Here is an 11450-nt window from a genome sequence, read left to right as displayed (position 1 = left end):
CACCACCACCACGTCCACCACCACGTCCACCACCACCACAACATCCACCACGTCCACCACCACCACAACATCCACCACCACCACAATGTCCACCACCACCACAACATCCACCATGTCCAGCACCGCCACGTCCACCACCATGTCGACTGCCACGTCCACCAGCATCATGTGCACCATCATGTCCCCCACCACCATGTCCACCACCACCACGTCCACCACCACCACATCCACAACCATGTCCACAACCATGTCCACCACGTCCACCATCAGCACGTCCACCATCAGCACGTCCACCATCAGCACGTCCACCATCAGCATGTCCACCACCACCATGTCCACCACCACCATGTCCACCACCACCATGTCCACCACCACCATGTCCACCACCACCATGTCCACCACCACGTCCTCAACCACCACCATGTCGTCCACCACCACATCCACCACCACGTCCACCACCACAATGTCCACCACCACCACAACATCCACCATGTCCAGCACCGCCACGTCCACCACCATGTCCACTGCCACGTCCACCAGCATCATGTGCACCATCATGTCCCCCACCACCATGTCCACCACCACCACGTCCACCACCACCACATCCACAACTATGTCCACCACGTCCACCATCAGCACGTCCACCATCAGCACGTCCACCATCAGCACGTCCACCACCACCACGTCCACCACCACCATGTCCACCACCACGTTGTCCACCACCACCATGTCATCCACCACGTCCACCACCACGTCCACCACCACCACCATGTCCACCACCACCACGTCCACCACCATGTCCACCACCACCATGTCCACCACCACCCTGTCCACCACCACCACCACGTCCACCACCGCCACACCCACCACCACCATGCCCACCATGTCCACAACTGCCACGCCCACCACCACATCCACCACCACATCCACCATGTCCACCGCCACCACGTCCCCCACCACCACGTCCAGCACCACGTCCACCACCACCACATCCACCACCACATCCACCAACGTCCACCACCACTATGTCCCCCACCACCACCATGTCCCCCACCACCATGTCCCCCACCACCATGTCCCCCACCACCATGTCCCCCACCACCATGTCCCCCACCACCACTATGTCCCCCACCACCACTATGTCCCCCACCACCACTATGTCCCCCACCACCACTATGTCCCCCACCACCACTATGTCCCCCACCACCACTATGTCCCCCACCCCACCACCATGTCCACCCCACCACTATGTCCACCCCACCACTATGTCCACCCCACCACTATGTCCACCCCACCACTATGTCCACCCCACCACTATGTCCACCCCACCACTATGTCCACCCCACCACTATGTCCACCCCACCACATCCACCACCATGTCCACCACCACCACATCCACCACCACCACATCCACCACCACCACGTCCACTACCACCACGTCCACCACCATGTCCACCACCACCACAACATCCACCACATCCACCACCACCACGTCCACCACCACCACAACATCCACCACAACGTCCACCACCACCACAACGTCCACCACAACATCCACCATGTCCACCACCGCCACGTCCACCGGCATCATGTCCACTGCCACGTCCACCAGCATCATGTGCACCACCACGTCCCCCACCACCACGTCCCCCACCACCACGTCCCCCACCACCACGTCCACCACCACCACGTCCACCACCACATCCACAACCATGTCCACCACGTCCACCATCAGCACGTCCACCACCACGTCCACCACCACCATGTCCACCACCACCATATCCACCACCACGTTGTCCACCACCATGTCCTCAACCACCACCATGTCGTCCACCACGTCCACCACCACCACGTCCACCACCACCACGTCCACCACCACCATGTCCACCACCACCATGTCCACCACCACCCTGTCCACCACCACGTCCACCACCAAGTCCTCCACCACCACCATGTCCACCACCAGCACCATGTCCACCACCATGTCCACCACGACCACCATGTCCACCACGACCACCATGTCCACCACGACCACCATGTCCACCACCACCATGTCCACCACCACCACGTCCACCACCACATCCACGTCCACCACGTCCACCACCACTACGTCCACCACCACATCCACCACCACCACGTCCACCCCCACGTTCACCCCCACCACCTCCACCACAATCTCCACCACCACCTCCACCACCTCCACCACAATCTCCACCACCACCTCCACCACAATCTCCACCACTATGTCCACCACCACTATGTCCACCGCCACGTCCGCCACCACCATGTCCACCACCATGTCCACCACCATGTCCACCACCATGTCCACCACCACCATGTCCACCACCACCACATCCACCACCACCACGTCCACCACCACCACATCCACCACCACCACGTCCACCACCACCACGTCCACCACCACCACGTCCACCACCACCACCACCACAACATCCACCATGTCCAGCACCGCCACGTCCACCACGTCCACTGCCACGTCCACTGCCACGTCCACCAGCATCATGTGCACCATCATGTCCCCCACCACCACGCCCACCACCACCACGTCCACCACCATATCCACAACCATGTCCACCACGTCCACCATCAGCACGTCCACCACTATGTCCACCACCACCATGTCCACCACCACCATGTCCACCACCACGTCCTCAACCACCACCATGTCGTCCACCACGTCCACCACCACGTCCACCACCACGTCCACCACCACCATGTCCACCACCACCATGTCCACCACCACCATGTCCACCACCACGTCCACCACCACGTCCACCACCACGTCCACCACCAAGTCCACCACCTCCACCACCGCCACACCCACCTCCACGTCCACCACCACCATGCCCACCATGTCCACAACTGCCACGCCCACCACCACATCCACCATGTCCCCCACCACCACGTCCCCCACCACCACGTCCCCCACCACCACGTCCCCCACCACCACGTCCCCCACCACCACGTCCCCCACCACCACGTCCCCCACCACCACGTCCCCCACCACCACGTCCCCCACCACGTCCCCCACCACGTCCACCACCACGTCCACCACCACATCCACCACCACATCCACCACCACGTCCACCACCACATCCACCACCACCATGTCCACCACCACGTTGTCCACCACCACCATGTCATCCACCACGTCCACCACCACGTCCACCATCACGTCCACCACCACCACCATGTCCACCACCACCCTGTCCACCACCAAGTCCACCACCGCCACACCCACCACCATGCCCACCATGTCCACAACTGCCACGCCCACCACATCCACCACCACATCCACCATGTCCACCACCACCACGTCCCCCACCACCACGTCCAGCACCACGTCCACCACCACCACCACGTCCACCACCACATCCACCACCACCACATCCACCAACGTCCACCACCACTATGTCCCCCACCACCACTATGTCCCCCACCACCACTATGTCCCCCACCACCACTATGTCCCCCACCACCACTATGTCCCCCACCACCACTATGTCCACCCCACCACTATGTCCCCCACCACCACTATGTCCCCCACCACCACCATGTCCCCCACCACCACCATGTCCCCCACCACCACCATGTCCCCCACCACCACTATGTCCCCCACCATCACTATGTCCCCCACCACCACTATGTCCCCCACCACCACCATCACCACCATGTCCACCCCACCACCATGTCCACCCCACCACTATGTCCACCCCACCACTATGTCCACCCCACCACTATGTCCACCCCACCACTATGTCCACCCCACCACTATGTCCACCCCACCACTGTCCACCCCACCACTATGTCCACCCCACCACTATGTCCACCCCACCATTATGTCCACCCCACCACTATGTCCACCCCACCATGTCCACCACCACCACATCCACCACCACGTCCACCACCACGTTCACCACCACCACGTCCACCACCACCACGTCCACCACCACCACGTCCACCACCACCACATCCACCACCACCACGTCCACTACCACCACCACGTCCACCACCGCCACCCCACCACCACGTCCACCACCACGTCCACCACCACGTCCACCACCACGTCCACCACCACGTCCACCACCACGTCCACCACCACGTCCACCACCATCACCACGTCCGCCACCATCACCACGTCCGCCACCACCACCACATCCGCCACCACCACCACCACATCCGCCACCACCACCACATCCGCCACCACCACCACATCCACCACCACCACGTCCACCACCACCACGTCCACCACCACCACGTCCACCACCACCACGTCCACCACCACCACGTCCACCACCACCACGTCCACCACCACCACGTCCACCACCATCACGTCCACCACCACCACGTCCACCACCACCACGACGTCCACCACCACCACGTCCACCACCACGTCCACCACCACGTCCACCACCACGTCCACCACCACGTCCACCACCACGTCCGCCACCACCACCACGTCCGCCACCACCACCACGTCCGCCACCACCACCACGTCCGCCACCACCACCACGTCCGCCACCACCACCACGTCCGCCACCACCACCACGTCTGCCACCACCACCACGTCTGCCACCACCACCACGTCTGCCACCACCACCACGTCTGCCACCACCACCACGTCTGCCACCACCACCACGTCTGCCACCACCACCACGTCTGCCACCACCACCACGTCTGCCACCACCACCACGTCCGCCACCACCACCACGTCCGCCACCACGTCCGCCACCACCACCACGTCCGCCACCACCACCACGTCCGCCACCACCACCACCACGTCCGCCACCACCACCACCACGTCCCACCACGTCCGCCACCACCACCACGTCCGCCACCACCACCACGTCCACCACCACGTCCACCACCACCACCGCCACCACCACCACGTCCACCACCACCACCGCCACCACCACCACGTCCACCACCACCACCGCCACCACCACCACGTCCACCACCACCACGTCCACGTCCACCATCACCACGTCCACCACCACCACATCCACCACCACATCCACCACCACATCCACCACCACGTCCACCACCAGGGCAGGGGTAATAGGAGTGTCAACCCCGGCTGTACATCGGACATTTAAGGATGCATAGGGTGCGAGAAGACGGGAATAGGGGCTAGAAGTATTACACCAGACCCAAGATACGTTTTGAAGAGGCGCAATGTCATAGGGACTCCTGTAAAAGCACTCACAGCATCTCTACCTCGCAGTGGCATACCTGCACGAGCCACTCACTCAAAACAAGCATTGGCATAGCCAATAGGTCTTGCCTTTGGGACCTTATAAGTGTTTAGCCATGCAACACTTGATGTTGTTGCACCAAGGATATTGTGCTGGATAACTAAACACTTATAAGGTCCCAAAGGCGAGACCTATAGGCTATGCCAATGCTTGTTCTTACATGCAGTCCTAAACATTTGCATGGAAGTCTCTGCATCCAAAGCATGAGAGGCTCTGTAGTTCAGTCACTGCATGCAGGCAAAACTGCATTGCTCGCATTTAATATTTTACATTTCCTTTCCCTGGAAGCATGAGATTTTGCAATTTACAAATCCAGCATGGCATTCTGTATATTGGGGTACCTAATGTGACTTCATTTACATACACCTGGTTTAACACTCACTATTTCTTACCACATAGAGTAACACTTGATGTAATGCTTGACATACAGAGACTTTCAGAATTACACAGAATTACACTTTTGGCCTCATTACGAGTTTCCAAGAGAGGGACAATGTTTCCAGACATAAAATTGTGGGTCGAAAAATGTGACCTGTTTTTACTTAATGCAGATTCACAGTTAGTAAAACCACATCTGGAGGAGGCTGTGGCTACAGTATTGCTCACTTTGTTCATCACTTTTTGCTGCTCATAAAATTATAACTTTTCTTTTCTCCAGAATTCCCTAGGTCTGATTTACACCATCTATGTGGATGACTTGAGTACGCCGCTGGAGACTGTGATTGGAAACCTCTTAACATGCACTATCCCTATCACTGGAGGTTCTCAGGTAGTTAATCACTTCTTTGAACATTATATTATTGGACATGACAGTTGTTGCTTACTTTGCTGTTCATTTAACTCTGTGTCTCTCCTTGATCATAGAAAAAGCACTTATCCACTTAAAAAGAGTGGGTTTTGATTTCAACAATACACTTCAATGAGTGGATGTTAGGAGAAGACACATGGCAAGTGCCTTTCCAGTGAAAAGAGAGATCGTACAATTGTTTTTGCAAAAGAAAAAAACCTGTCACACTTGCTGTAGTAAGAAGAGAGAGCTTGGTAGTTTTGCTCTCTTGTGTTCAAGAACTCATGCTATAGTGGCAGTATTTTGAGTGAAAGGGTTCAGAATTCTCATCCATGTGCTGCTTCTTATCTGGGTAATAAACGGGGTCAAAAGCCGCTATTATTGCTGTGTTTTTTGTTTTTGTTTTCCCAATCACCGTTTGACATCTTTGTAAGACTGTGTGAAGATATTGGAGAGGAATACCCACGACATCCAATTCTATATGAAAACGGCTACTGATTCTGTAAAAGTCAGTAAAAATAATCCTTGATATATTTACAAGATTCCTAAAGCAAGCTCAAACTGTACTGGGGAAAAAGATTGATAATTAACATGCAAATTGGTCAAAAATGCATAATGAAGAGATATTTTCAGGTATTACTAACCATAGGTAGGTAAAAACACTGCCTGCACAAAAACAAGCAATGGATAGAGGCATAACACCTTATAGTGTGAAAGCATCCCCTACCTGTTTAAAGACACATAGGTTTAGACTAATAGATTTAACTAGAAATCTCTTGGTTTTCCAGGGTGATCAGCATTACAGTTATCTTATTGCCAAGGTTATTGATCTGAGTGGTACTTTTGTAAGGTTATTCACAAAATGCAAACCAAGGATATCAAAAATAGTAAATAATCCTACTTATACTCACTGCTGATACAGGTATGGGCAGTCCTAGCATTGAGAAAGACATGTATGCAACCCTCTCAGCTTCCATGATTGTTTAAATGAACCCCAAAAAGACTAGAAAATAAAACAATTTAAACTAGGGATAGCTGAGCCTGCTTCTCAAGCGCCTATTGTTCCTACCTATCAGTTATAGATTTTGTTTGACGAACAACACTGCAGATTTTTGGGATTTACAGTAAAGCATTTGAAAATCAAGACAGGAATCACAATATAAATGACAACATTAGAAACACCAATTGATTAGGGGTTTTAATACGTACTGTATCATGCCTTAACATATGATTAAAAAAACAAAGAGCAAATGGCATGTATGAGAGCATAGGAGACTGACCTGGGCAAAGAGATCTTTAGTGACTGTTGTCAAAATATTTGGTATACAATAGCTGGATGTTTGTAGTATATCTACAGAGAATATGTATAAGGTAAACTATAGATGGTACTATATCTCAGATACGTTGTCTCACATATTTCTGGATTCTTTCTCACTTTGATTTTATTTTCACGAAAAAGGGACTCATGCCTCCATGCTGCAAGAGAGGGATAAACTCATGACTGGGAAGTAAAGCCCACACAAGTCCTCAAATAAGAAGCAATCAATTGAGTTATTGAGTTATGATGAGGCTAACCAATGGTAAGCAGTGGACGGCCTCTAAGCCCACCGTAAGCTAACAAAATGTCTTGCCACAGAAGTGCACTGTTTATGGTGAGACCTAAAAGGTCCTCCCACCAAGGCATGACTTTTTTTGATGGAACAGCTCTCAACAACATTGTTGAATTTTAATCATGGTGATGGTCACTTCTTCAGCGGCAACATAAACATAAATGAAAAGGTGTTGTACTATTCCTGTCCAATCACTAGATTGTGAGAGAATTCGCTGCAGCAGAACGAGCTTCAATTTCGATGATAACAGCTGATCACATACTCAAGTTTTTTTGTCATTCTCAGCTTGTGGGTATCCTTTCTGTGGGGTGGTGGGACTGGAAACATTTTCTGTAGCGATCTGATATGTAGTTAGTAAGCTGTTACACGTACACATGTATACTTTATACACAACACACCCATATCCTTGTGTGTATACACAATCTTGCCAGTTTTTAGAAACATTGTGGATCAGCAGCTGCTCTCTGACACTCGGTGAATTTCATACATTTATCTTCATTCCCCATTCTTTCTTCCACCATCTGGTGGTTCCCAATTTGAAAGGGGCAAAAAGCCCTTGCTGTGCCCATTCTGTACACGAGATGAGGCAGTGATAAGCTGTGCTAGACCCATGCTCATGTTCCAGCGTGGGCAGAACGCAAAGCTCCAGTCTAACAAATGAAAGACCTATCGAGCCTGCATATTACAAATTTATAATCACTTATCTGTGATAGGAGCTTTGCTGATATTCATGAACAGTGTATATCTCCAGCGCTGTGCAGAGTTCAGAACACATGTACTTCACAAGAGAATACTCTCTTTTAAAAACTGATTCTTTAACTAGACTGAAATTTAGGCCCATCTTTAAATAAATACATGAACAACCCTCTCACCTTCATTGAGATCATAACGTCTGATGAAAACATACAGCTGAATTGCAAGTTGATAAATCTAATAAAAGGCTCCACTATAAATTGACCCCATGCAGCTTTTGGGACCTGGGTGCCGTAAGGGTTACTATGCCTATCCAGATGCCTTTCATCTTTTCTTTCTTTTTTGTTTCCTTTTTAAAACAAGCATTGGCATAGCCAATAGGTCTTGACTTTTATAAGTATGTAGCCATGCAGCACATTATCCTGAGTGTTCTGCCGCCAGGAATGGTAGAGCTATACTGCATTGATAAATTACATTCTTAAATTACTATTTTGTGCAGATTTGGGTGGGAAATAGGCAACTGTGGAGTTTTTCAAGAGCACTGAAAAATAGCTGTTGTGCATTCAATGTTGATATAAATGAAAGAGAAATGGGAGTTTAAAAAATGTCCGGAATTAAAGTTATTTGAGAGAAATGTGGCTGAGATGTTTGGGGGGGTGTCCTTGGCAAGCCAGCTGAGTGAGCTGAGCCCTTCCACCCGATTGATATCTACTGTGACTTTTGTCTAGGTCATAAGTTCCTGTGCAGGTAATGCTGCATCAGCCTTTCATCTTTTTGGGTCGATAAGTTACAGTGCATATAGCACTCCTGCTATTGTTTGTAACACACCACCAGGTATTAAACCAATCTAACTAATATGAAATAAAGTACATACCTGCTACCTGAGTAGGTCCAAAATTAAAGTATAAAATAGCTCAACCTAACATTTGATTCATTAGCTAATTGTTAGGGGAGAAATCAGAAAAAATATGGTACACTGCACTACCAGCGCAATGGTACTGTCAATTAAAAGGTTGCATGCAAAAGTTATGTGAAAAACACAAATCATAACTGTTTTCTGACCAATAAAACACAGTTGACAAACGTTCCCTCTTACACTCTCTCATGTCTCATCAAAACAATGAAAACAAGACTGTAGTAGTGATGAAGAATGTGTGTGTTCATTGACTGAAACTAGTAATAACTGTGTGGCTTAGTGTTATCAGAAATGATCACGCAAGAGCCTGATTGCATTCCTGAGGCAATATTTATTTCGCTCTCCAACCTAGGTTTTCAGCACTGATAAGTTGGCTTTGTTCTTCTGTCTGTAAGTTACTCTATTGACCATGTGTTTTTAGGTCTCGCCTAGCGATGCAGCGCATGTGTTGCTCGCCTTGGCGAGACCTATTGTCGGCGGTTTCTTTGCCGAAGGGGGACAGGAGTTGTGCACTCCGTACGCGTGCACTTCTCCTGTCCTCGCGTAGGGCTAGCGTTTCAACACAGCGTGCGTGTAACACGCTTTCACTACCCCCTCGTCCCCCTCCCCCTCATCCTCCTAGTTAGTTTCAGTGTTGGAGGACGGGGGAGGTTGGGAGGGAGGGAAATTGAAAGCTCTGCTGTGTTCATGGTTCGTCTCCCAGTGTTACTTCCCAGTAGAAGGTGGATAACAGAGGCAGTTTGTATGATGGGGAAGATGTAATATATTCACATATTGTATATGGAGAAAGAGAGAGACTAGAGGAATATGGGCTGTAATAGGGAGTGCAATGAAGAAAGTGTCTATTCAAATATAATTTTAGTTTTGCTATCCTTCAAGGTAGAGCTCAGACTGAGTCCTATTGGTATCATGTATGTTTCATGTAGCACTAACCTGCTCCCTTGCATCCCAATCAGAACACTGAGAGACTATAATCAATGATACATGTCAAGGAAAGCAGAATTCAAACAGACTGAGTGAGCATCATACACTGGGCGGCACTTAACATGTCGCCATCAGGAGAGTAAACGTTTGTTAGCTCTAGAAGGAGTCAGACGTTTACTCTATGCAGTACATGAACGTTTTTGCAGCACGTCCATAACCCCCTGAGCTATCTTAACCAAACTGGAACGTGTGACCGTTGGGTTACACAAGATGGACGAAACAAATGAACTCTGTGCCTGTGAAAGACCCATACAATCTAACTGAATACAGAGCGCCTGATGTATTATCGTGGTCCCATTTAAGTCCTACATCAATAACAGATGCCATGCTGTCTGTGTGATTTGTTAAAAGCTGATTTGGTATTAGCAGCATGAAATCTTGGAGTGCGTTGACTGTTCATTATCAGCAGCATAACATATCGGGCCACTAGCCTCATTCAGTAATATTACAGCACAGCGAGTATGTTAATTTCTAACTAGCCATTACAAAATATGGCCTTAATAAATTTGATCTAATACCCCCTCTATTCTAGCTTCAAACATATTCTCCTCGTCTGCTATAAGGTTTCTCAATTTACCACCAATTTATCTTAAACATTCTACAGTAACCTTTCTCTCTGACCAAGAGTAATTGCAGCCTGTTGCCATGGTTGCACTTGATTGCTGCCTATTGGTAGTCTATTGGGGAGACTTTGTTTAGTGAGTGTGTCATTGAGCAGAATTTTGTCATTCATTTGTCATGCTTGTTGTTTGATGTCAGGAACTACCAAGAGAGGTTTATGTTTGTCATTGTGGTGGCAGCAGATTATAGCAGCAACATGATGTACAGCATTGGAGTTATCGCTGGCCACGCCAGTGAACTATGGCATGAGTGCCTCTCAACTTTAATAGGAAGGGATGTGGAAAAAAGTTGGCTTTCAAATGAGGTGCTGCAGCTTTATTTGTCATGTTGTAATTGTATTTATATAGCGCTTTCTTCCCCTGACGAGGCATTGAAGAGCTTTTTGGCGAGTAGGGAGCTATGCTGGAACCCAAGGGGGAAACTGTGGATTACTGTTGTGAAGTATACATTGTTAATTTGAGCATGGACATGTGAGCCTGTTTGAATGCATAGGTTAAAGGAGGGGGAGAGGAGTGCATTGGAGGGAGGTGAAGCTTTTTTTTCTTACTACAGTAGGAGTAAAG

At 50.4% G+C, this 11450-nt stretch overlaps 1 protein-coding gene across 8 annotated transcripts in view; it reads left to right on the top strand.

Moving 5' to 3' along the window:
* Positions 1-11450, top strand: part of SBF1 (SET binding factor 1) — a 1208265-nt gene that overhangs the window by 321391 nt on the left and 875424 nt on the right. For all 8 annotated transcript variants that reach the window (XM_085653743.1, XM_085653740.1, XM_085653741.1 and 5 more), the window contains exon 5: positions 5935-6045. In XM_085653743.1, coding sequence (XP_085509869.1) covers positions 5935-6045 — 111 coding nt within the window. The remainder of the gene's footprint in view (positions 1-5934; positions 6046-11450) is intronic.

Source organism: Triturus cristatus, chromosome 4_1 (genome assembly GCF_964204655.1).
Source record: "Triturus cristatus chromosome 4_1, aTriCri1.1, whole genome shotgun sequence".
In the NCBI taxonomy this organism is placed as follows: domain Eukaryota; kingdom Metazoa; phylum Chordata; class Amphibia; order Caudata; family Salamandridae; genus Triturus; species Triturus cristatus.
This window is presented reverse-complemented; position numbering and strand designations above follow the sequence as displayed.